The sequence below is a fragment of the Acipenser ruthenus genome, chromosome 6 (assembly GCF_902713425.1).
Source record: "Acipenser ruthenus chromosome 6, fAciRut3.2 maternal haplotype, whole genome shotgun sequence".
In the NCBI taxonomy this organism is placed as follows: domain Eukaryota; kingdom Metazoa; phylum Chordata; class Actinopteri; order Acipenseriformes; family Acipenseridae; genus Acipenser; species Acipenser ruthenus.
Window position 1 is genome coordinate 45,938,156 of NC_081194.1, and position 27,396 is coordinate 45,965,551.

Consider the following 27,396-nt stretch of genomic DNA (forward strand, 5'->3'; position numbering starts at 1 on the left):
TAGATTAATTTAAATAAACTTATGCACACCAAAGGCAAGGTGAACAACACAAAACCGTAAACTTACAGGCTTCTACTTTTTCCATTTGGTTTGCGTTCGTATTCATTGGATTAAGTATTGTTTTATCTGATTTTGTATTGAAAAATAGTATTAACTTTAAAAACGGGTTGTATTTTTTTTTGTAGTGCAGTGTGGGGCACTCCAAAGCAAACAGATAGGCATGTTTCATAACTTTTAGGTTTGACCTTGATCAATTCTATATTACTGCTATGCCCATGGTTTTACTACCATAAATCTTCTCTGTGTGAACATTGGGATCGTATTGTTCAAAGTGACTGCTGTAATAGCAGCCTGTGTGAGGAGCACTTTTTGTGTTGTAATACAGACGTTAAAAATAGTCTGCAACGTTGTCTAATTGTTTAAGTCCTTAAAAAGGTTTCTATTTATTTTCCATGATTGCATTTATTTAACACACGAACAGTGAATTATTTTCACTGATTCAGCCCGTCTCGTTGTTTATCCCTTACAGAATACCCCACCTCATTTATAACCCAGCTACAGAAACCGTCCCCCCGCCACCCATTCCCCCACTTTTGAAAAGTTACACCACTGTCTGTACTGACCATTAGTTTCACATTTTCCCTTCAAATATGTAAATCTCAAGCTTAATGCTCTACTGCCAAATTCATTTTTTTTCATACAGCACTTAATTCCGCGTTAATATTCTTTTGATTCCATCCGTATTCTTGTTAACACAGATTCCATAAGGCCCTATAACTAAGACCTGAAAAAAGGCAATGCGATGGAGATACACAACAACGCAGGAAGCTGGTCTGTCCTTAATTTATGCAAGACGTATTTAGAGTGATCACGTGGAAGAACAGGTCAGGTTTCCTTAAAGGGGAAAACAATAGAAAATATGCAAAAATAATTTGATAATTTATTTTACTGTTAAGTTGCGTTTAAACGTATAATACAAATTTTAAATGAAAATATTTTGAATCCACATTTAACATTTAAACCCTTACAGCCCTTGTGTGTGTGTGTGTGTGTGTGTGTGTGTGTGTGTGTGTATACATATATATATTCTGCATTTTTGCACATTTTTCACATTGTATTTGGTCAGATTTTTTTGTGGGTTGTAATAGTATATAGAGGGAGTCTGAGAGAAAAAATGAACCAAAGTTTGGTGCCTCTCATTTGTTTGGTGTGCAAGGTAATCAAACATGCAATCTTCAGGTGTGAAAAAGTTATTGCCCCCCTAGTTAACGCAACCCAATTAAAGTGATAATTAGGGTCAGCTGTTTGAGTACTTTGGTTAACAACCAGGCCTGATTTGGGCCAGTCCTGCCCAATATAAATCTTACTAAGTCTGGCCCTTACCATCAGAGTGAAGTTCTCAGCACACAGGTTCTAGAGGCACATCATGCCACAAACAAAATAAATTCCTGAAGACCTCTGGAAAAAAGTTGTTGTGCTTATCAGTCTGGAAAGGGTTACAAAGCCATTTCTAAGGCTCTGGGGCTCCACCGAACCATGGTCAGAGCCATATTGTCCAAATGGAGAAAGTTTGGGACAGTACTGAATCTTCCCAGGAGTGGCCGTCCTGCCAAAATCTCTCCAAGAGCAAGGCGGAAAATCGTCCAGGTTGTCACAAAGAACCCAAGAACAACACCCAGGGATCTGCAGGCCTCACTCGACTCGGCTAAGGTCAGTGTTCATGACTCCACCATCAGAAAGACACTGGTCAAAAATGGGATTCATGGCAAAGTAGCAAGGCAGAAACCATTGCTCACTAAGAAGAACATTAATACTTGTCTCAAGTTTGCCAGAAAGTACCTGAATGATTCTCAAGAGTTCTGGAACAATGTTCTATGGACAGATGAGTCAAAAGTGGATCTTTTTGGCTGACACGGGCCCCGTTATGTCTGGCGAAAACCAAACACTGCATTCCACAGTAAGAACCTCATACCAACGGTCAAGCATGGTGGTGGTAGTGTCATGGTTTGGGGATGCTTTGCTGCATCAGGACCTGGACGCCTTGCCATCATTGAAGGAACCATGAATTCTGCTCTGTATCAGAGAATTCTACAGGAAAATGTCAGGCCATCCGTCCGTGAGCTGAAGCTGAAGCGCAGCTGGGTCATGCAGCAAGACAATGATCTGAAACACACAAGCAAGTCTACATCAGAATGGTTGAAGAACAAGAAATTTAAAGTTTTGGAATGGCCTAGTCAAAGTCAAGACCTAAACCCCATTGAGATGTTGTGGCAGGACCTGAAATGAGCAGTTCATGCTCGAAAACCCACAAATGTCACTGAGTTGAAGCAGTTCTGCATGGAGGAGTGGCCAGAATTCCTCCATGGCGCTGTGAGAGACTAATCAATAACTACAGGAAGCGTTTGGTTGCAGTTATTGCTGCTAAAGGTGGCGTAACCAGTTATTGAGTCTAAGGGGGCGATTTTACTATTTCAGGGCACTTTCTTTAATAAATAAATGAAATATGTATCAAATTTTTGTGTTATTTGTTCACTCAGGGTCCCTTTTATCTGATGTTTTGGTTGAAATCTGATAACATTCAGTGTCAAAAAAATGCAGAAAATCAGACGGGGCAAATACTTTTTCACGGCACTGTGTGTGTGTGTATATATATATATATAATATATAATATACAGTACCAGTCAAAAGTTTGAGTACACCTGCTTGAAACCAGATTTTTCATGATTATCTATGTTTTTAACTATATAAACTTGTCTATAAACACTTAATATTTCATTATATGATACGTGTACTTATATAAGCTGATAATCATAAGTGAATTGCATTCAAAAATTTTATTTTTAAATGAAAATGTAGATCTTGTCAATTTCAATGAAATGGTCACCCAAAGCAAGGGGATTTCAGTGTGAAGCCCAAGTCAGTTAAAAGTCTGAAATGTGTATAACACTGTGTTAGAACACTGGCCTAAGTATAAAAGTGTCTTTGTTAGATGTTCTCTGAGTTAACTAGCATGTCACCTAATTAACCTTTTTGTCACCAATTATTGTTAACAGGTGAGGGTCCATGATTACTATAAATATAGGTAGCATAGGCACAAGTTTGTCATTCCTGAATGTAAGGGAGCAGAAAATGGCAAAATACGCTCAGTTTTTAAGAAATGAAGGTCAATCTTTAAGACAAATCGCAAGAACTTTGCAAGTGTCTGTAACTGCTGTGGCCAAGACCATCAAACGATTTGAAGAAACTGGCACCCATGAGGACCGAACAAGGTCAGACAGGCCAAGGGTGACCTCAGAATCAGAGAACAAGTTCATTCGAGTCACAAGTCTGCGAAACCGGCGATTAACTGCCCCTGAAATACAAGCTCAGCTAAATGCTACTAGAAGTACAGATGTTTCAACATCAACTGTTCAGAGGAGATTGCATGAAGCTGGCCTAACTGGAAGAATTGCTGCAAAGAAACCATTGTTAAGAGCGCAGAATAAGAGGAAGAGACTTGCCTGGGCCAAGATTTAGAGACAATTTTCAATTTTCTTGAACATTGCTTTGATACTCCTTATGTTTTGTTTTCTATATTGTAACATGTGTTTTCATTTTCAAGTATTTACAGAAACGTATACGACGTAAAACATTGTCAATTATGAAAAAAAACTAGTTTCCAGCAAGTGTACTCAAACTTTTGACTGGTACTGATATATATATATATATATATATATATATATATATATATATATATATATATATAATATATTAGGGCTGTCAATTAATCGCAGTTAACTTCTGCAATAACGTGTTCATTTTTTGGGAGATGCATTTTTGTAACGCACCTTAATCGCATGCCTATGTCTTGCCCCTCTTAGCATACCATAATTCATTTCCTGCGGCACCATTTTAATACACTCAAGTGCATGCCACGATTGAATGAGTGTAGTCTCTGTTTGAATACAAAATTAGTCACGGATCCGCATTAAGTAGCAAAGCACTCAAACTGAAGGACTCATTCCTTTTTTAAAAACTTTCTGACGGTTCACTGGATAGAAAGAGGACTACTGTCAAACGGAGGTCCAGTATCATAGAAGTGCATCTAGTCTGTTGTACCACCTGTGTGCTGCTAAACATGCTTGCACTTCTCAGGATAGTTTCTATTAGTTCTGCTACAGACAACAACACGACAAGAAATGAAACCCGTCCGTTTCGACAGAGTACCCAGGATCGCTACAAACCCATGAATCAAGCCAAGTACGATACTATAACTAGTGCTGTTGCAAAGTGGATAGCTACCGACTGCAGACCCGTTAACATTGCAGCTTTGTTTTATTTCAATAACCACATTTATTTAAAACTATATTATTTACAATTGTGGAGTATATAACCATTACTCAGTGAATGTTTGGTTTTATTTAGGCAATTTTAAGTTACTAATAAAAGAGAATTACACATTATTATTTTAACTGCAATGAAAAACATCAGTTTATGAGTAAGGAAACTGAGCATTTTAAATACAGTAAGGTGGATAATACACTGACTCCATTGTGATTTAGTAGTTGGTTCAAACAATTTCACAACAAATGCTGGATTGTAAATAAATAAAAAACTATAAAGGGGGATCAACAAATAGGATCCAGAAATAGGAAAACAGGGTTTTTGTGCTGGGTTGTGATGATGATGAAACAAACTTGAATGAGATGGATGCAGTAATTGTGTTAATTAAATATGTGATTAAAACCAAGATTAACTGAGATACAAAATATCACAATTCATTTTTTAAGATCTCTTGACAACCCTAATATATATATGTTTACATTTTGCAGCCATAGAGATTTCTGGGTCAAGAAATATTTTCAGGTTTTGGTCTATGTTAGACGAGAATAATCACTGGTACTGAATAAAATGAAAAATCCACGCAATTTATGTGACTGTTGGGTGTGCTTTCCTGGTACAAATTACATGCCAGACAGTAAAGGTCTCCACACACCAGACGCGATGTAATTTGTCCTGTGATAAAATGGTAGATTTGCTGCGACACTACCTTTCACACCAGTGGCGACAGGAGCACGCGATGTGATAGGTGACTGATTATAGCATCAGCTGGAAAAAAAATCACACGCATGATAGTCCTGTTATATAGCTAATAAAAATGCAGACTACATAATGGCTTTTCAGAATACTTATTTCAGTGAAGGTATAAGAATCATACACACCAGCTTTATCCAGTACCCTGGAAATGGACTGCCAGATGTTCTCCCTCATTGCTGTATCTTGATACTGCAAGAATTATTTTCTTCCGCCATTGTTTACTGAAGGCACGCCAGAGAAGCTGTTCATCATTGGTCAGTTCCCTAGCTGGCGCGCGACAAAATTGCAAAATTGGACAACAATCCGTCACGTTGCAGGCAGTGTGAACGGTTCATGTCAAAAATACGTTTTATTTTTTTTGTTGTGGTGCAGTGTGTACGGCACATTCGCTTGTCGCATCGCGTCTGGTGTGTAGAGGCCTTTATACTGCTCCATTATAGTAGTAGTGCTAATATGCAAATCTGCTGACACACTTTAACAGCTCATAAATAAATTAAAAAACTCACTTTACTGGTCATGTTTTATTTAGCTTGGTTCCACGTTGAAGCATAGCATAGTTTTTTGTCAAGACTTTGCACATATTGGGAACGTAGCTGTTTAGAATTATTTTATTCACTCAGAGAAACCACACATTATGATTATCTGAGACTATTTTGTTTACAAAAATATTTTTATATTACAGGACTGTATTCATATTTTTTATTGATTTAACCCTTTCAGGACCAAGCATTTTTCATTTCAGGACCAGGCGTTTTTTGGCTCTATTTGGCTCTCATCCTATAAAAATTCACAAAAAATCTATTTTTTACAGTAGCATCTTGGAAATGGTGTCCTTTTTTTCAGGACATTATGGGGAACATTGTAAAGTACTTCAGAAACCATACAAACGTTTTGCTTTTTTTTTTTTATTAAAGTATGTTTTATTATGTATTCTACTTAGATACATGTATGCAAATGTGTTATTCAATGACCCGAGGGACCTTACAATACTTCCTGAAAGTTTTGTTGAAAAATATTGATATTTGGGAAAATTGCAAGATTGCAATGACAAAATACATGTTTATTCTCAGGGTCTTAATAAGCAATAATGGACACTACTCTCGATTTTATTTATTTATTTATTTATTTATTTATTTTCTCAAAATAAATATTTATAAATAAAATAATAATTATGCATTCCATTTTGATGTTTTGTTTCTGCTTTTGTCTCTGCCAGGCTGCTGTAAACTGTCTCCGCCCTTTAGACACTAAATGTCCCTCTCAGTGAAAAAAAAAAAAAAACTTTCAGGAAGTGAACGTCAGTCCCTCCCCTATCCATTGATATGTGTACTGCAGGTGGCCCTGTAAGTCATCAAAAATAAGTGCTTTTTTTATCATGTTCCTAGAACATAAGAAAGGTTACAAACAAGAGGAGGCCATTCAGCCCATCTTGCTCGTTTGGTTGTTAGTAGCTTATTGATCCCGGAATCTCATCAAGCAGCTTCTTGAAGGATCCCAGGGTGCCAGCTTCAACAACATTACTGGGGAGTTGGTTCCAGATTCCCACAATTCTGTGTGTAAATAGTGCCTCCTATTCTGTTTTGAATGCCCCTTTATCTAATCTCCATTTGTGACCCCTGGTCGAAAAAGTCCCTTGGGTCAACATTGTCAATACCTTTTATAACTTTGAATGCTAGAATCAGATCGCTGCATAGTCTTCTTTGTTCAAGACTGAATAGATTAAGTTATTTTAGCCTGTCTGCATATGACATGCCTTTTAAACCAGGACTAATTCTGGTAGCTCTTCTTTGCACTCTTTCTAGAGCAGCAATATTTTTTAAAAAAAGTTTTAACATAAATTCCCTTGATTTAAATTCAACGCTTTTTACTATAGATCCGAGCATTTTGTTGGCTTTTTTTTTTATAGCTTCCTCACATTGTGTAGATGCAGACACTTCTGGGTCAACATAAACTCCTAGATCTTTTTCATAGATTCCTTCTTCAATTTCAGTGTCTCCCATATGGTATTTATAATGGACATTTTTATTGCCTGCGTGCAGTACCTTACACTTTTCTATATTAAATGTCATTTGCCATGTGTCTGCCCAGTTCTGAATGCTGTCTAGATCATTTTGAATGGCCTTTGCTGCTGCAATGGTGTTTGCCAATCCTTCTATTTTTGTGTCCATATGCAAGTTTAACAAGTTTGCTGACTATACCAGAATCTAAGTCATTTAATGTTGATTAGGAAGAGTAGAGGACCTAATACTGATCCCTGTGGTACACCACTGGTTACCTCGCTCCATTTTGAGGTTTCTCCTCTGTACAAGATCCTACTCAGGCTTTGTGGTCTTCAAGAGAAGAGAATAACCAATAATTTCTGAGGCTGTTTTCACACCAATGGCCGGTAACCGGCATAACTTCCCTAGATTGTAAACCAGCATTAGATGATATGTGGACTAAACGATTTCCGTGTCAGTTTGCGCAGTCCTTCCCGACCGCAGCGAGCACAACAGAATTCTATGCAGAACCCGACCTTGTTTAAATGCCCAACGGTTGTGTCAGCAGAGAGCAGAAGAGATTTTAATTTTGTTTTAAATATGTTTCTGAAATCGGAGGGTAGTGTTGAGATATATCTCACCACTACTATCTCTCCGTGAGAAAGGCTCCTGGAAGGCAGCACACTGTTGTTGTAAGGGGGTCCAGACTGCACTGAATTTGCTGTGTTTCTCAATATGGAGCCAGTACCGTTTATGGGGTCCTGGATGTTGTTTCTATCGTTCTCTTAATGCTGGTTTTGATCATCTAAACTCTGAAGTGGTTCCGATTTGTTTGACGTTTTAATTTCTGGTGGTTGTGTTTGACTAAGTTGTTTTTTTTTGCCCCTGTCTGCCTATCTGAACCCAGCTGTTTCGACCCTTTTTCTGTCTCCCTGGTGGTCTGTTAGGGGTGGAAAGTTCCAAGAATTTCGGGTGTGCCACCTCCTCAAACTCCTGTAATGCTCTTATTTTGTGCAGCTCCATTTTTAGCATACTTACTCATTGAAACAAGCCCTGGATCTTGCAGAACTTTATTTTTTTTGTAAGTTCAAGTTTAGTTTCTGCAGCTGTCAGCCTGCTTTCAAACTGCTTCTAAACTGCTCTGCACTTTTCCACGAAGTACTTCTCCCACGCTGTCGCTGTTTGAAGCCCACTTCAGTATGATCATGTTAACACGATCCTGGTCCTTAAAGGGTTAAACTCTTAATCTTTATTGGCCAAATCAGCGTTTCCGTTAACTGGTAATTTACTTATCAGAGACTGTTTCAAAAGCTACTTGACCAGCAGAGACTGAAGCTGCCCTTCAGTTTGACTGGCAGCAAAAGGTCTGTGACGATTTGTGCAATCGAATGAGGATTTGTTTATTTTGTTTTCATACGATTTCTGATTGACTGTGCCTTGTGTGTTAGTTGAAATGAAAGCATAAAGTGTAGTTTATTATAGTAATGTTTTTTACATATTCTCTTTAGATATGTCTGTCTGGTTTTTTGCATACCTACAATCTAATTCACTCTGAAATTATATAAAATATTTGAAGTTATGACGCAAAATATGAATGTTATCAAAAAATATTTCAACAACTTTTGAAGACAAATTGTTATAAACAATTTTCTTTCATTTTCTCAATTTTTACTTTTTCATGTAGGCCTGTTTTGTTCTTCATAGCTACGTGTATGTGTATTGCTTTAAGAATGGACAGGTGTCAATTGAATGACGATGATATGACATTTAGTAACCAGTCACTGTGACAGGCAGCAGTTTTTCCTAGCGGAAATGCTGCAGATGTACATAGTTACTACACACCCTGTAGTTTGACTGAGCAGCCTTGAGTTACATCCTTGTTTAGCGAGTGCCAATTATATATCATGCCCCAATTGTGTAACAGCCTTCCTTTATACAACTCTTGTCAAAAACACCATCGCGTACTATATTATACTATATTTGTTTTATTATGTATTTATGTATTATGTATGTCACTTGATGGTGTTTTAAATGATTAAAAAAAAAAAAAAAGATTTAACATGAGTATATTGCACGTTTATATATCATGCAGAAGTTCACGATATATTTCTGGCTGCTTCTGCATACCTAACAGACTACATGTGTATTAGTAGATTCAAAAGCTTATAATGATGTGTTATTAATAATTTAACATCAAGGGAGAGAGAAACTTAAAATATATCTTAGTGATGTAAAGTAAAGGCTGCAATGTTTGTTTAACTGCACTGCTTCTTTTTTGCAGGCTGCTTGACAGAGCTGTCAGTACTTTATGGTGTGGATCTGTTGGATTGTCAAAATTAGTCATTACATCTTGCTGTCTTTTGATGGGGTGGGATGAAACTCTATTGAATGTAGTAAAATGCAGTTTTAAGGTTTTTCATTTCCAAAATATCTCTGTTTTCTGTCCCCAGGAGGAAGTAGAGCCTTTTCCAGGAGAAAGAGAGAACTTTCTTCAGCAGCTGTACAAGTTCATGGAGGACAGAGGTAATGATCGCCTATTCAGGGAAATATCCTGTATGTTTTACCACAGCAGTCGCTGTGATTCATAATATACAATATAATGCAATTTAAGCTTGTGTAGCATAGGCATGGGCACATGTAAACAAGTAATCAATTAGAAAATTACTAATCATATAATTTATCTTGTATTGCAACAAATATATAAATGGTCTGAACAGACCCATTAACCACGCTAAGCCTGCCGCAGCAGCCCAATGTGTTTACTATAAATTAGGCTACAATGTTCATAAAAAATAAATATTAAATACATCAGGATTTATTTCTATGGCTCTACATTACTGAAGCTTCTGATGGATAAAAGAGTAGGCGTGCAGGGTGATACCAATACTGTAGCTATCGGTAACGGACGTGATTGGAATGCACCATTGCACATATCAAAACTATATTAAATTATTCAATTTCATTCATGCAAGAGAAAGAAAGCACACAATAAAGGAGTACCGGAGTAGAATTGCCCAGTTAAGGCCAATATGTTTGATTGGTAATTTTGATTTTACAGGTCTGTAGTCGCTGAAATAATCCATACATTTTGAACTGGTTTTAAGTTCATCAGAGAAGGACTTTTAGTCGAAACATTTGTCATTTGATTTTAAAGTTTCTTTTAGCATTCCTAAATGTACCGCTACTGAGTGTTTCATTGTTATTGATGGTTCTAGGTTAAGTAAAATGATATGCTGTCTTTTTTTAACTGTTACCGCTCTGACCTACAGGTACTCCTATTAACAAGCGGCCAGTACTGGGATATCGAAACCTGAACCTTTTCAAGCTGTACAGGCTGGTTCACAGGTTGGGGGGATTTGATAATGTAAGTTTCTAGCCTTTGTATTGTATTTTCTTGCTTTTTATTAGTCTGTTCAATCTGCTTATTTTATGTATTCATTGGAGCCTAAGTAATAAAATGATAGTAACAAAACTATGGTGCAGTTAAATGAATGTTCAGTTTAGTGCCTGGCTTGTTTTATGTTGTTTAAATGACTTATTCTCTGAAAATTAAGTATGGCCCAGTATGTTTATCTTTCTCAAGAAAGTGCATTTTACAATGTGTCTGAGTGCCAGCATACACAATACATATACAAGTGGTCTGAAGCATGTATAGTGTATAGTGCACCTACGAAATTTGAGCATGAAAGCCTTTAAAAATACAAACAAATTGGTTTTATCAGAAAAATTGCCAGTTTAAAGAAAATACCTCCCCTCCCCCTTTTTGTTTTTAGAAATCTGAGCAATGATTGCCCTTAAAGTAGCTATAGTAAACAACATCGTTTCATACATTTTCCCCACCATGCACATCCATTTATTATATTGATTTCAAATTTGCAGTTTTGAAAAACATGTATTTTAATTTTAAACCTGATATCTGCTACTACTCAAGGTTAAAGTAATATCTGTTTGGAAGCCATGCTGTTAGATTCTTGTACTTCCTTGGCAGTTTCACCTGGAGGATGCTTTTCAGCCAGTAACATGCTATGACCCAGGAAGTTCAAGTTCACACATGTAACCTTTTGAGTAAGACTTACAAACTGAGAGCTTCCTTTAGTCTATAGCAGGGCCCAACTGGTGGCCCGCGGGCCACATCCGGCCCTCAAACTACAACCAAGTGCCCTGCCGACAGCCAGCAAAAAAATATAAAAATGAACTAAAACAAATATGGAAAAGGAAAAAAAAAATAGTAACACCGTAAACATGTGTCTTATTTTTGTATGCGACAAAGCGGCGTGTGCATCACACCACCCCTTTCCAGTCACTAAGCCACTCCATGTGACTCACACAAGCCAGTTCCATTGAGTTCCACTTTACATACTCTGTACGTGATTTTTAGTGTTTTTTTTCTGTTTTATTTTGAAAGCGATATAAACACGGCTCTCTCTCTCTAGCTAGTAAAGAGAGAAAACGTGATGGTGGAAATCGTAGATTCAACAATGAGAGGAAACAATAAATACTTATTTATTTTACCAACTGTACCTAACAGCACAATGAATGTGTGTCAGTAGTTAAGGAATACATTGTGATTAAGGTGGTTGAAGGAAAGAAGTACAATTTTTCGCATTGAAACTCACTAGTAACTGTTATAGTATTTCAGTTATGCTATTAATATGTCAGACACAAGCAAGGGAGCTGTTGCTGAGTAAATCTCGGTTCGAATATCTCAGAGATAGTCACGACCCAACCGCTGTGAGTATATGATGAACAAGAAGCTTTATTTTGTTCTTTATGCATTCATTTTCTCTGAAATTATAAAAAACGAGTCGTTCTTCGCATTGTAGACTCGCACTGACATCAAGTATTCAAATGACAATTTTAATGTGGTTATTTTTTTTTTTTTTTCTTTATTCATTCATTAAAAAAAATATTGATGGCAAAATCTTTGCGTGGTCATTATATCATACATGACCAATACGACAAGCACTTAACGTTACTAAAATATACAATCATTTTATTTCGAAAAACACTGTGCTGTCCTATAGACTTTATTCTGCATTCCTATACACACTGTTCAATAAGAGTATTTCTTTTTAAAGAAATGTCAGTTTAATGTGCATACATTAATTTTCCTATCCATTATTTTTTGAGATTCATTAAAAAGTATACAAAAGAAGTTGAACAGTTTGGTCAGAAATATCAAATGTCAGTATTTGGGAAATTAACCAAAGCATAGAAACATGATTATATCGATTTCCCACATGCTACTGTTATCCCTTTCCATGGGTCTAATCTGTTTGTTAATTTCATTTTTGTGTCAGAGATGGAATAGAAACAGACAGTTTATTTGTTTTAAGTGGCACACTCACATATTGTTTGATGAAAGGTTTTTGTGTACACCGTCACATCATTACCTTACTTACAACCACATTGTCACACAGTTCTCGCTCTCAGACTGTGTATTGTAGTATGTCATAGTATATATTATAGTATAACAGTTATACTATTAATATGTCACATATTTTAAAACGTTTGTAATGGTACTCAGTTAAATTCATATGGTAACATTTGTAAGCCTTGTTTAGTATACTAACATTACGTTGTATAATATGTATTATATTGCTTAAAAATGTGCAGAGTAAAATACTTCTGGCCTGCCTACTCCTACCTTTTTTTTCCCCCAATCTGGCCCCCTTAAAAAACTAGTTGAAGAGCCCTGGCCTAAAGTAATAAGATACCATGTTTTAAAACACTTTTGTGCTAATTCAGAACTGCACATTTAAGACCTGTTTTAGCTATAGAAGTACAAAACGGGTAAGATTTATTATATTATTGTTAGCTACAATTACTTCAAAAGAGCTTGTGTTGTGATTTAGTATCAGCTTTGTTAGATGAACGGGAGGTAATTTGCAGTGTTTGCTGTTTTTAGATTGACACGGTTTTAGATAGATGTGTTCAGTTTGTTGATTTATTGGCCACTTATGAGTTTTTAGATCTTAAGGTTTATAATTGTCATGTGTGAAGCAATCTTAGTGGACTGTAGTAACTGTACAAAACTAGCAAAATACTACATGGTCTTTTATAGGTGCTATAAAAATCTAAGTTTGTTGTTTGCTGTTTAGTTGCAGCTCCATATCACACAGTTTTCCCTTAATGTGACTGTCATTAACATGGTAAAGACACTCATCTGTCTTTGCTTTGGGGTTCTAGTATTGCTGACACTTATAATGGGTTTTTTAGTCAAAGAGGTGTGAAATAGAGTTTGGTTGTAGTTTTTGTTTAATAACTTGGGTGTGTATGATATTCGGCAATACTCAGTATACGTGCTCTGTCCATGCAGTCAGTTAGAATCACCTTTCATCTCTTAAGTGTGCAATTGCAGTTGACTTTGGGCACATATCAGAGATACTGTATTCAGTGGAAATGCAGTGTTCTGATGTGGAAATAATATCTATGTAAAAAAGATATCTAGTACAGTACATGAGTCATTCAGTGGTATTTGTTTGTCTGCAACTGTGTACTGCTTTACCATTTTAAAATGAAAAGTGTACTAAGCTTGAAGGGATACATTATTGTATTTATTTATTTTACCAGAAGATTTAACCACTGAGACCAAATGAGACCATTTACAAGGGTTCCTGGTACACAACAGAGACAATGGCAGTGTACAAAAAGACAATTGTAATGTACAAACAGCACAATAAAACATATGTGAATCAAACTTAATCAGCAGCAGAGACCAAATAACAGAGTAAATAAGAAGCATTGGCAGGAGGTTCCAAGGAATTCCCTAAGTACGATCTTTAAAACCAGAGAAGGAATGATTATCAAATTCCTTCATAATATTAGGTTGGAAACAGTGCTTCGGAAGTTGATATGCAAATGAGAATTCTCCCATGCGTGTTCCAACCCTTGGAACAGCCAAATTAACAAAATCCTAAGAGCATAAGATAAGATAAGACCTTTCTACCAGAGCACTCGAATAAGGAGGCACTAAACCTTTAAAAACCTTAAACACAAAACAGTACCAATGAAAAAGCATCTGGTTCATAGGTGAGAGCCAGGCTGGTTTTATGTACACGTGCCAGGAGAACACTCTAGAACAGCGGTTTTCAAACTATGGGGCGCGCCTCCCAAGGGAGGCGTGGCATGTTGTCAAGGGAGGCGCGAGCTGTGTGTCTTTTTTTTTTTGGGGAGAGGGATGATTTGAAAAAAATTACAAATTGTTATATATTTTAAATGTATTGTATTTCAAAATAACTATAATAAAATAACGCAAAAAGCTTTTGTTTAAAGTGCTAATGTTCCTTGGTAACTGTGATACGTCACACGTAAGTTGCGTGGTTCTCCCCTCCCCACCCCACCAAGTAAACTTAAAAATAGTATCAGTAGCATTTACAGTGAGAAACAGCTTGAATGAGAAATGGATCGTTTTGTGATAAAGGGAGAAAAATGTACAACACAAACCGAAGTGAGGGCAGCAGCGAAGGTTCCAGCAAAACACAGAAGCCGAAAATATGACGAAGCATATTTAAAACAGGGCTTTACAGCGAGTACAGCGGTGCACCGAGGCCTCAAATGTGCTGCGAAATACTGGCAAACAACAGTATGCGGCCCTGAAAGCTACGCCAGCATCTTGAAACACAACAACCCTACCTTAGTATCTAAACCCGTAAAGGTTTTTTTCACAGGAAGCGCAATGAGTTTATTTCTTTATTTATTTATTGCATTTATATAGCGCTTTTTATACAAAAGTATCGTAAAGCACTGTACAGTACATAGAAAAAAAGAACAAACCACACTACATTTGTATAGCATGTCACACATACTACTGCAACAATCCGACCATTTAAATAACAGATTTAAACAGTATACACATAATAATACAAAAGCAGCAATTTTGAAGTTACATTAAAACCCACTAAGATAAGAAACTCATACTAATTTTTTATTCAGTTTTTTGCAACATACAGGATTTTCAGTTTGTTATATTGTTTTAGTAAACTGAGGAGGCACAGTTAATTTTTTCATAGCTCAGGGAGGCTCACTATGACAAAGTTTTAGAACCCTTGCTCTAGAACAAATCTGCAACATGGATTATACAGTATGGCTAATTTGACTGCTTACACGCAATCTGATACATATAATCGCCATAATCTAAAACAGGGAAATAGTAGCTGTCATTAATTTTAACCTAAAAAGAAAACTCAATTTAGGTCCCAATTTTAAAACAAATTTATCAATATAGTAATTAAAAGTAAGATGCTCATAAATCCATATACCTAGATATTTATAAAAATAAACTTTCCCTAGTAACTCTGTGTAATGTAACGATAACCAAGTCAGATTTCTAATCTTCAATCATTCAAGCAATTCTTAAACCAGTCCACAGCCCTCTCACTAAATCCTAAACCATTTTTTACACAGAACTGTATGATCTGCAGAATCGAAGGCTTCAGATAAATCAAGTAATAAAGCACCCAAAAATTTACCAGCATCCAAAGTGAACGATATATCATGAATCACTTTGAAGGCTGCAGTTTGTGTGCTATATTTCAAACGAGATCCAGACTGATGATCTGCGAGAATATTATTCTGTTCTAAGAACCTCTTCAGTTGTTCAATTTACTAAACTTTCAAATACTTTGGCAATATCTGGAAGTACAGATATAGGTCATAGTTGTTTAGGTTTGAATGGTCACCTTAAAATATATGTATATCTACAGATTTCCAATTTAATGGAAGTAAATTTGAAAACTGGGGGGCGTGACCAGGTTATTGGGGGGGGGGGCGTAAGACCTGACCTGGTTAATATTTTGTTTCTGACTTCTTGGTGATTTGTAAAACAAGGTGCATCGTACCAAAGCTTCATTGAACAATATTCTGACAGACATCAACACCTCTTAGCACCCAAACCGACATGTGAACGTAGAGACGTGAACGTGACTCGGATGTTGTTTGTTCTCACTGGCGATTGGTTGTGTTAACGTTAGACAGCAAACAACAGGAAAGAATGCAGTGCTTTAAATGTAATGTTGAGGATATTGATCCAGTTGAAGGAGCAGGTAAAGCCGGGCAAAAAAAAGAAATATCAACCCTCTTACTTGGACTTGGGATTTGATGAACATCAGCGACCATAATGTGCTCTTTGTGCGGATGTTCTTTCCAATGATAGCATGAAACCAAACAAACTAAAAGTAACGCCATCTGGAGACCAAACATCTTGCCCTCCAAGATAAGCCACATGATTTTTTCAAACGAAAGCTCTTTCAACTCAAAGGACAGAGGATGCTAATCGAAGAAAGCAGTGCTACACCTGCCAAAGCACGAAGCATCGTACGTTGTCGCCTACCAAACTAAATAGCAAGAAGTGGAAAAGCTCACAATATATGTCGACACAATAAAAAGTAGATATAACCTTTTGGTGTCTTTGTTCAGCTACATTAGAATCAATTTTTGATTGATCACTGGTTTTGACAAAACCTCATCTGTATAGTAGAATCGTCAAATGTCAAACCAGCCCTAATAAAATGCTTGATAACAAATGTAGGATCATGCTGTTTCGTATGTTTATCATAACAATCTTCAGAGAAAGAAAGCTGAAATTTAGAGAGTCAGTCTTGCATAAATGATGGACCGTATAGTAACCAGCAATCCGAATTTGCATAGGTAGGTGTTTCTTGTATACCTGCCATTCTGCTTTCATCAAACTGATTGATACTTGAAAAAAATACATGACAGAATAGCAGAAATGCATAACCTGTAATACATGTAGAAATATTATGTACATTGCAAACAGCATAAATCCCAACACTAGCCAGATAATTTGATGGTATAGAAGAGCACTGTTGCTGCAGTTGTCGCAGACAAAAAAGAACTGTGTAATAATAACCAGTGTGAAGCGGGCACACCTATCTAATATTTTATTTTTTCTTTCTTTTCTGTCTGCAGATCGACAGTGGCTCCGTTTGGAAACAAGTCTACCAGGACTTGGGAATCCCAGTACTCAACTCGGCAGCTGGATACAATGTCAAATGTGCCTACAGAAAGTATGTCTATTTTAAAGTTTAGCTTAAAAAATGAACACACAGTTCACACGGTGGGCTGCTCTCAATGCCACTCAAGAGGCACGGGTGTCATGCATGAGTGCCTTGGCTTCAGGCATACCCGTTTTTTGTATGGCTTATGTATAGATGTTTAAAAGGTGAATACTGCAATCCTAGTACAAACATAGAAAAGCTTCAGTGTATTAAGAAAAGATGGATAGAAAATAGCAACTTTTGTGTAGCCCAAATGTTGTGGTATCCTTCATTTATGTTCTGCAATATATAGAAGCTGCATATCCCTGCTACAAGTCTCTTTCATTCACCCTGAACAACAAGACAGCAGATCTGACCCACTTTGAAAGGGGGCTGAGAGAAGGCACAGGTATTTCATATCCTGCGTGTTGTTGAGCAGAATCTAAAATCCAGGGCATATGATGCACTCCCAACTGCTGTCATCTGTTTCTAGTTTTTAGACATTATTAGACTACTTTTCCACAGAAAATTAATTGATTTTAATTATGTATATGACTCCATTGTTTTAGAAGCCTGATTAGCAACTATTGAGAACCATTTTGTCACAGAAACAGTTGGAAGTTCATTGGCATAATAGTTAGCTGTTTTAAATTGCAGAACATTATATGTGATTAAAAGCTTTTATGCAAGAAGTTAATAAAATGTCATTTTACCTACAAATTATTTTAATTGGTGGGGGAACTGAACTTTTTATTTTATCTTGGTACCTTATTGTGCATAGTGCTCAGTTTGTAGGGTTGTATCTCACAAACCATGATGCTCTTGAGGAAAATTATTATTATTATTATTATTATTATTATTATTATTATTATTATTATTATTACAGATACCTGTATGGGTTTGAGGAGTACTGCAAATCCACAGGCATCATGTTCCAGATGGCCCTGCCAGAGAAATCGGCCAGCATCCCTGAGACAAGGAGGGGGGAAGAGGAGGAGAGCCTCTTTCACAAACCTGAACTGACAGCCGAGAAACCGAAACTGAAGAAAGAGGAGCAGGAGGAGAAGACGGCATCACCGGAGATGGCGTGCAAAAAAGAAACCGAAACCAAGCCCTCCAAGGTATTCATTGTAGCACAGCTTCAGAGAACTAACTGTACTTAAAACTTTAAGTCACATTGAGAAATGTATTATCTAATATCTTTGCAAGTGCAAATATTGATTTATGTTATTATTTATATTGTCACAATTTGCAATCATCGCAACTTTTTGCAAAATGAAGATGCATTATTTGGGCTTGACGAGGCATAGCCCCAGAAGCACCTCTTCAGCTATGAAAGTTAAAAATGTCATTAAATGTTTTGCTCTCAAATGCATTTTCTTGCAATTCTCAACACCGTTTTATCCACGCTGCAAGTTCTTGCGTGTGCTAAACAGAGACAGTCCACTGCCAGGGACATTTAATTACTTTACCATTTACATGCCTGTAATAGGGCGAGCAGCCCTGTACATTGATTTGTTTATTTTATTTTAGAACGGAGTCCCCTTCCGCCCCTGTGCAGTGTATTTTGTATTTGTTTTGTATTATGATTTAGTATTGTATTTATATGACGGCGAAACGCCGCGGGTTGGGTTATTGTTTTTGTTATTTATGTATTTATGAAGAAGGGGTGGGAGGTTAGGAGACCAGCTCCCCCCGCAGCAGTTTTGCTGCCGAAAATTGGGTGTCCGGAGCCCCACGGAGGGGAACTGCCGGCCATGAAGAAGGGGGGGGGAGGTCAGGAGACCAGCTCCCCCAGCCGCACTTTCGCGGCAGGATAGTGTGTGGCGGGAGCCCCGGAAGAGGGAGCTGCCAGCCACGAAGAATTGGGGGGTTCCGGACCTCCCACCATGGTCACCGCCATGGACACTGTGCTTCCCCCTCTTCCGGGACTTTGAGACTGAGGGGGGAGGTGGCTGTTGGGGCCAAGTGTGCGTTGCACAAGAGGGGGGATATGTAACAGGGCGAGCAGCCCTGTACATTGATTTGTTTATTTTATTTTAGAACGGAGTCCCCTTCCACCCCTGTGCAGTGTATTTTATATTTGTTTTGTATTATGATTTAGTATTGTATTTATATGACGGCGAAACGCCGTGGGTTGGGTTATTGTTTTTGTTATTTATGTATTTAGGACGGCGTAGCCAATTTGTTTGTTTTGTTTAGCACTTTAATTAATAAACTCGTGCAGATTGTGGCAGAGGGGTAATAGGAAAATTACTAGCCAGTTAAACCCCCCACGGTATAGAAGTCTGCAGCTCTCGGCACTCGGGGTGGGTGTTAGAGAGGAGAGAGGTGCGTAGAGAGAAACAAAACAGAACAGAACGAAACGAAACAAAACGAAAATTAAAAAAAGATTCCAGGAACAGTGACAGCAACTGCACAGCCTGACCTAGGATCGTATTATTTTGTGTTCGTGATTATTTTTGTTTTATCCTTTTATTTTGTTCTGTGAGCACAGTTTCTTTTTGTTAAAAATATTTTATTTATTTTTTGTATTTAAATAAAACGGCAAACGCCACCTTAAACTGCAGTACTTGCCGGGTGTCAGTTTTCCTTCCTGCTTCTGGCCTGATGTCAGACCGCTCGTCCAGCCTGTCACAATGCCATAAAGATGACTCTGGCTGCGAAAGGAGGACTGCGACTCTATTGTCATTTTTTATACACAAACGAAATAAGCTTACTTGATTTGAAAAACGTCTTGAACGATACAAGCAAATTCCTACACTACTTGGTTTGATTGAATGAGTAGTACACAACAAGCTTCACTATGAAAGCTGAACATTAATTTCAGTAAACAAGTTTTTAATGAAAACAATTATTGTAGTCCACATCTTGTGTTTCGAACCACTGGAGTCCATCAGTATTTCAACAGATTGATCACAGTTTGTTTAAAGTCTGTAGAGTAAGTTTCAGATGCCCTCTTTTAATCGTGTACTTAATTTTTGCGATTTTAGTTTTATTTTCATCCTGTCTGTGGTGTCAGCATAACATTTTTAGCATGTCTCTAGATCATGCAATTCAGTCACCTAGCGTCACACTAAATTGGTTATTGGGGGACATATGTTTTGTCCGGCATATCCAAATTTCCAGCATAACGGTGTCTATTAGCGAGGGACTACTGTATTGTACAAATCTCAGTAATCATTTTCAACTTTGTCATTCACAGAGGGAAAAGAAAACTGAGGTGGAGTCAACGGCTGTAAAGGATGACAACTACTTGGAGATTCACAGCTTAAAAAATGAGGATGAAGAGGAGGAGGTGGAAGATAATGACAATGAGGAGGAGGATGAGAGAGAGGCACCCGGTGATAACTCTGTTAATCTGCTTAAAGAAAACATGAAACAAGACCAGCCAGAGGAGAAGGACATATCCGGGTAGGTAGTAATGACTAAGTCAGATACTGACAGTTCCTTAAAGTGATTGTACTGTGCAAAATAATTCCATAAATCTTACCTGTTGTGCACTTAGATTTTTTTTATGGGTCTCAGTTTTGAAAAATACGTGTTTTTGTTTTAAAACAATATATCTGGTACTAAACTAGCCGCTTTCAGATAATGTTGCATTCCTTGGTTATTTCACCTGGAGGGTGAAGTTGTCCTGCTGTTGTCAACTGCTTCTTTCCTGTCATTAACAATGCAGTTCCCTATTGAAGGACGTGCTTTCAGTTGCAGGCTTTGACCCAGAAGACAAAAGATTTCCTGAGGGAACGACATAGAAATGAAAAACTTTCTTTAACCTCATGTTGTACCAGATATCCTGTTTTAAAATGAAAATGCATGTTTGCTATAACATGTGTTTTTCAGAACTGCACAATTGAGAGCTATGCAGCTAATGGAAGTGCAACGATTTATGGAATTGTTTTGTGAGCTACAGTCACTTTAACTTACTACAGAGAACAGATATCAGTCACGATTTATATAAAGATATAGACTACTGTTCAGGGATAGATTTTTCTAACAATTTGTTTGCGTAAAGGACCATTGTGTGTGTGAGTGAATCTTTTTTTGTTTGTTTTTTTGAGGTTTTGTGGATGAAGCTTTTCTTGTGCCTAGAATTAAACCTAGAATTACATTTTTCAGAATATTAGTGAATAGCTCAGATGGCTCTGAAATTGTACCTACTGTTTTATTTGTACACTCTATATCAATGGTACTCAACTCTGGCCCTCGAAATCCAGTCCAGGACTTTCCTCCAAGCATGTTATAATTAGTTCATTGAAGCTGCTAAGAGGCAATTAACTAATTTAGGAACTGGATGGAATAAAGACCAGGACTGGAATGGATATCAAGGGTCAGAGTGGAGTACCACTGCTCTATATAGTAGAATACTCTTTAGAAATGCATTGACACGGGATAATTTGTGGCACAGGATCTGTAGCCCTGTAAAGTTTTATCATTTGGTCCACGTTGTGTGTGTCTTACGTGTGCTGCAAGCCTTTTTTTATGGAACTTTATATTCTTAAAATGTAACGTAACGGTTTCCAATGAAGGCATGAGCAGAATCCTTTAAAAATCGAAAGGTTATTTTGAATAGCCAGGCATTTAAGAGCGGGAATTATCCATATGAGGAAAAGTTGTCTTCATTTTTTATTGCAACTTCTATGTGACTTGTATTGTCAGAATTGTTAAATTATCCCTGATAGTAAGTTCCCTTTCAAGTATGAAATGTTATTCCATTACTGATTTGGAATACACCTCTGTATAACCCAAATTACCAGAGTATGTATATCAAAGCTGCTTGAAAGAGCACCCTCTGCGTCAGTCATGAAGTCCCTGCCTCTGAGGGAATAAAGTACTGCGAGCAGGAGGGATCAGCGCCATTTTCTCTTCAGCCTTGCCTGAGATGCAGCCTGCGCTGGCTGTCACGGTTGTTTGTGAGAAGTCAAAAATGTTTCTACTTCTCTCCCTCTTCCTTCAGGAAAAAATATTCACACTTCTAGCATACATCATACTTTTGCGTGGTTTGTGCACCTTTAGCCCTCGGTTCTGTTTCCCACCGTGGCCTTGTGCACCACTGAAAGCCAACGGGTCTCCCCCGCCTTCCTTGGGATCCAGTTGCCCCCTCTGGGCTAATTCCACACACTCCGCTCCTTGCTGCTCTGCTTCTCTGAAGCCTTCTCTTTCTATTTCTCTCCCTCTAGCGCCAAAAAGTGGGAGAGAGAAATATTTGTATAACTAACATTAGGAAAGAAAAGTAAATATATTTATTTTCCCCCTTTATTTTGTTCAGGGAGATTGCCCCAGTGTGGAAGTGGCCTCTCTCCCTGTTGCTAGGCTACAGAGCCTGTGTGCACAGACGGCCCCTAGTTGCAGTTGCCTGTCTTGATTGGCAGCTTCTCCGCACTTCAAGACGAGACACTTGCTAGTGTTAAAGGCTATTTAGCTGCACTGCGTGGCTGCCATCTCCCCAGTGTCTTATGACGCTTTAGTGAGCAGCTGGTCAGCATCACTTTAGCGAAGGCTACTAGTAGGAGACTAGTTAGCTGACAGATATCGACCCTGGCATGAAATCGCTGTTGCAAGCTGAATATTCCTATGGTCCCCGCAGAACATTCACTTCTGTGTGTACCACCACCTGCCTCCACGGCTCGGTACCGAGCCCATACTTATCGTCTCGGAGCCCCTTGGTCGGCCCGTAGTCGGCCCATAGTCGGCGTTGAGCACCAAGCTGTCGGTACCAGGGTTTATACACTTGGTACCGAGAGTACCCCATTCGGTACCGAGACCAGTCACCAATCGGTAACTAACCTGTTCCTAAATATAAGCGCACTTCAAATTTTAGTGCATTTACTGAACTGTTGTTCTGTATATGACTTTCTACAACATGCCTGGGTTTCACCTATGCGTTTTATGCAAGAGTAACATTCCAGAGGAGGATAAGCATAAGTGCATCTTCTGCTTGGGTACGGAACATGCAAAAGAGGCTTTGAGAGACTGCAATTTTTGCGGCTCATGTGCCCTGTTTACCATGCAGATGCTGAAAAGCAGGTGTCTAAGGAGCATTCTGCGTGCCTTACACCGGAAGGACCTTGTCCCTCGCTGGTGGTTGAATCTGATGTTTGACGCGCGTATGAAACCTCCATTCCAGCCCCTGCATTCAGCAGAGCTGAAATATTTATCTCCTGAAGGCGGTTTACGTACTACAATCGCCTCCATTGCTTAAGCCTGTCTATTTTTCAAGGAGGCCAGGACTAAGGTCATGCTTCGTACTAACCCTTTTTTTCCTCCGTAAAAGCATCTCTGCTTTTCATGTCAATCAGTCAGTGGAGTTGGAGGCTTTTCAGCCACCACCTTTCCAATCTGACAGGGAGAGGAAGCTCCATACTCTCTACCCAGTTACTATGTTGTCTGGACTGGGTTGGTGTCAAACAGAGCAGTTCTTTATCTACTATGGGTCTAAGTTCCATGGACAAGCCCTGGCCAAAAGGCGGCTGTTGAAGTGAATTGCGATCACTGTCCAGATTGCCTGTGATGTGGCCCACCTGCCCCCACCAGAGGAGGTCACTGGACATTCCACAAGTGGCCTTGCAACCTCTTGGGCATTATTCCAGGGTGCATCTGTCTCTGACATATGCTGTGGTGTACAGGGGGCTCTTTTTTGAGTAGCATTGACATATGATATATAACGTTATGCACTCTTAATGTCAAGCACTCGGACTGAATGGAAATTGAACAGCCGAGACATGTTTTTTCTGTGACATTTACTGTGTTAGACCAATTTGTCTGTGAATGCCTTGAATATTGAGATAGATTCCTTGTTCTGGGCAACAGCTGTTTTCTAGTGGAATGAAGTGGCTAACGAAGCTGGACATAAAGAAACGTAATTGTTTTTTGGGTAACAAAATATATAATTCATTTGGAGTAAATTTCAGGATCTTTTGATTCACTATTTAGGTACTGCTAAGAACTTTGTAAGCACATAAGAACTTTGTAAACACATTCTTACGCACATTTATTGAGAGTATAAGAATCTTGGGGATATAAGGATGTCGGTCTGTTTGTATGTACGTATTTGATCATAACTTGTATCGCATATGAACCATGGCAAACCACACATTTTACTGGCCACCCTAATGAATGTGGTGTGTTTATTTATTGTCACCTGCAATCGAGAATATCTAAATCTGGAGGTATACGGAGGTGTCTGTCAGTTAAATTTTTGCACAAATCTAGAGAACCAGTTGTGATGACTACTCTAACGAAAATTATTGAGATTATCAGAATATGGAGATCCAGAATTTGGCGGTTACTGTCAGTATGCGGGTATGTTCATTATAATTAAATTATATGTAGGCCCACATACTGTATGTCAAGGTGGTCTATAATTATGAAAGAAATGTACTTCTTTTCACTTGAAGAACATGAGCAGCTTTGTATGACCAACATTACCCTTTCAGATTTAAAAGTGTATCAAATACCTTAGGATGTATTACTTTAGACATATACCAGGCCCCTAATACGCATACTGAAGTCAATAAACTAAAGCGTGTACAAACCTTTGGAGCTTGGAGGAAAGTGATTACAAGTCAAGCAGCATCCAGTAAACAAATTACATGTTGTGTCGGACTGGAAAGCAGGCTGTTATTAATATTGATTTTTAGGGTGTTTAAAATGGAATTCAGACACCCTAATCTGTGTGAATGAGTAGAAAGTAAGCACAGCTTTGTATGTATTTTAAAGGAGGTGTTTATTGGTTTTATAGGGATATCAAGAGTTATGAGATGTTTCCATTACTTGAAGCAGGGCTCCAGACAAACTTTTTGCCTTAGGAGCCAATGGCTCCTAGGCCAAAAATGTTGGGCACCAAATCCAATTGTTGGGCGCCACTTCAAGAGCAAGTTGGTTGCTTCCATATTCAACTGCTTAAAATACAAGAAGAACACTAAAACGATACAAAAACAGGAATGTAATGTTTGTACTCACTGGTTTGCTGCATCATTGTTCATCTATGCTCCCTGACACTGACTTGCTCTGCCTTGCCTGTCCTCCATGTGATCTGCTGTTCTGACACTGTACCTGTCATCGAATGCTGCTGCTGTAACCGTTCTTCCTCATGCTTGTCATTTTACATTTTTGGTTCTTTAAGTGAACTTCAAATTTCCTGCAGTTCTGCTTTTGGCAATGTGTTCCTTAACTCTGCCCTCTGAACTAATTGGAATTTGGCCTAAACTAAAGTCTGTGAACCATAGACCCAACTATCAAATCTTTCTTCGTATTCACAATCTGAGTCAGCCTCACCGGATGTCTTGTGGTGCTTAGCCTGCCTCCCTTATCACTTGCACTAGGGTCTGCATTGTCAGGCTCGGTAAATCAGAGAAGTATGGTAAAGCCACATCCTCAACTGGCAAATAAAAAAGTAAAGCACAGTAAATGCATAGTAGAAGCATGGGAGAAGGATGATAAACTGTAAAATTACAGTGCAAATATATGATCAAGTTTTATAAGGGTAACGTTATTTGCTTCTTAGTAAAACAAAACGTACTACAAATAAGCTGCAAATAAAATGTCTATTGCTCAAATATTATAACTCGACTAATAAACAGCACCCTTGTACCTAACATGTCTGTTGTACAAGCATCACAGTAGTCTCTGGCTAACACCCCTTCAGAAACGAGTGAACTTGCTTGTAATATTCTGATAACGTGGTTCGTAGGAGGTGGTTGCAGGCGGTCGTGCCTCAGTCTGTTACGGTGTTTGTTCTTTATTGAGTTTATTGCCGAAAAGGTGGCTTCACACACATATGTGCTACCAAACATGGACAGTCCCTTAAAAGCACAAGATACCAATGTGAGATATTTTTCTTGAGGTACTTTAAACCAGAATTCAGGCACGGAGCATGTCGAATGTTTCGCTTGCATGTAAGTCAGCTTGAAATTCCAAAAGTTCAGAGTCTGAATTGGTAGTTGCTACCCCCATTTTTTGCCAGTTCAGTAGAGGTGGCTCTCACTGGTACAACAAAAGGATTTTGCAAAAAATGGAACAAAACCTTCCTATTGCAAAAGTCACCAAATCGCGCTTCAAACCTCTCCCTCAGTTGAGTCATGTACGTCCCAAGTAAGTCTGTAGCGATTTTAGATTGTGGGAAAGCTTAGGGAGTTGGGAGGTGTAGGGGCAGCGTTTAGATTGTCAGTAATTTTCAGCAGGTAATTTTGCATTTGTTTTGGCTTCTGATTGCTTTTGAAAGTGAACTAGGAATAACTAATCACTGAATTCATCTAATTTCCAGTGAGTTCTGGCTAACAATGGCTGCATCTTCAGAAAGATTGGTTAACATGGTGACAAATACCATGAATGTAGCTTGCAGTGAATTTTTTAAAGCACTGAGACTGGAAGAGTTGTTATTGATGGAGGTCGTTGAGCAGACCAGGCTACAAACTATAAGGAAATTACACTGTCCACCAAGCAAATAAGTTAAAGGCAGGGAAAGACAATGTTAGGACACAGTAAAGGTAGTTTTGAATTGTCTTTTTTTCAGGGATGAAAGCATTAAGGAGGGGGAAGGGGAGGAGGAGGAGGAGTTTGAGTGTTATCCTCCGGGGATGAAGGTCCAGGTGAGATATGGGCGGGGGAAGACCCAGAAGCTGTACGAAGCCAGTGTTAAGGATTCGGATCTCGAGGGGGGAGAGGTGCTCTACCTGGTGCACTACTGTGGCTGGAACGTGAGGTAAGTCTGGAGTTAAGGACAAGGGAGGAGCCGAACTCTCAAGCGCACAAGAGCTTGGCCAAAACCGATCAGTTCCCGAACAGCGGCACTTTATTAGATTTTTTTCCGGGACTTATCGGTACTAGACAAAAAGTTTAACTACTCTTGAGTCGGAAGCGCGTAAAAGAGTTTCTAAACTTTGACTCCAGAACGAATTGTGTATATCAACAGGTGTGTCTGTGCGAGACTAGTCAGGAAGCAGTCTTCAGCACTGAAATAGCACTTCTATTGTCTTTGTATAGTTCAAGTACCGTTTTTTTATGTAATGTTTTGAATTGAGTGGATTTTTTTTGTTTGTTTTGTTTTTTTTGTACTATGTGCTTTTTTTCATTCTCTAGCATTTCCTGATTGTGTTTTTTAAAGTTGTTCTTTGTATGGAGGAAGTGATGTCATATATCTAATCCCTGTCCACTTTCAGTCTACACGGATAACTTGGTTTGCCAATCACCATGGAGATAAAGAAGAGGAAGACAGAATAGGGATAAAATGTTTTTTCTATTGTCACTTCCTGTAAACACAGTGCAGTCACTTGATGAAATAGCCACAAAAGGGAATCAGTTTTTAAAAAAAATATTTACTATTTATTGATAATATTCTTATT

General features: G+C 38.3%; 1 protein-coding gene across 4 annotated transcripts in view; it reads left to right on the plus strand.

The window, feature by feature from the left end:
* Positions 1 to 27,396, plus strand: part of arid4b (AT-rich interaction domain 4B) — a 115,966-nt gene that overhangs the window by 72,221 nt on the left and 16,349 nt on the right. For 3 of the 4 annotated variants that reach the window (XM_034017500.3, XM_059025441.1, XM_059025440.1), the window contains exons 12-17: positions 9,506 to 9,578; positions 10,325 to 10,419; positions 16,986 to 17,083; positions 17,940 to 18,174; positions 20,259 to 20,467; positions 26,568 to 26,756. In XM_034017500.3, the coding sequence (XP_033873391.3) occupies positions 9,506 to 9,578; positions 10,325 to 10,419; positions 16,986 to 17,083; positions 17,940 to 18,174; positions 20,259 to 20,467; positions 26,568 to 26,756 (899 nt within the window). The remainder of the gene's footprint in view (positions 1 to 9,505; positions 9,579 to 10,324; positions 10,420 to 16,985; positions 17,084 to 17,939; positions 18,175 to 20,258; positions 20,468 to 26,567; positions 26,757 to 27,396) is intronic. The other variant, XM_034017502.3, reaches the window with a different exon arrangement.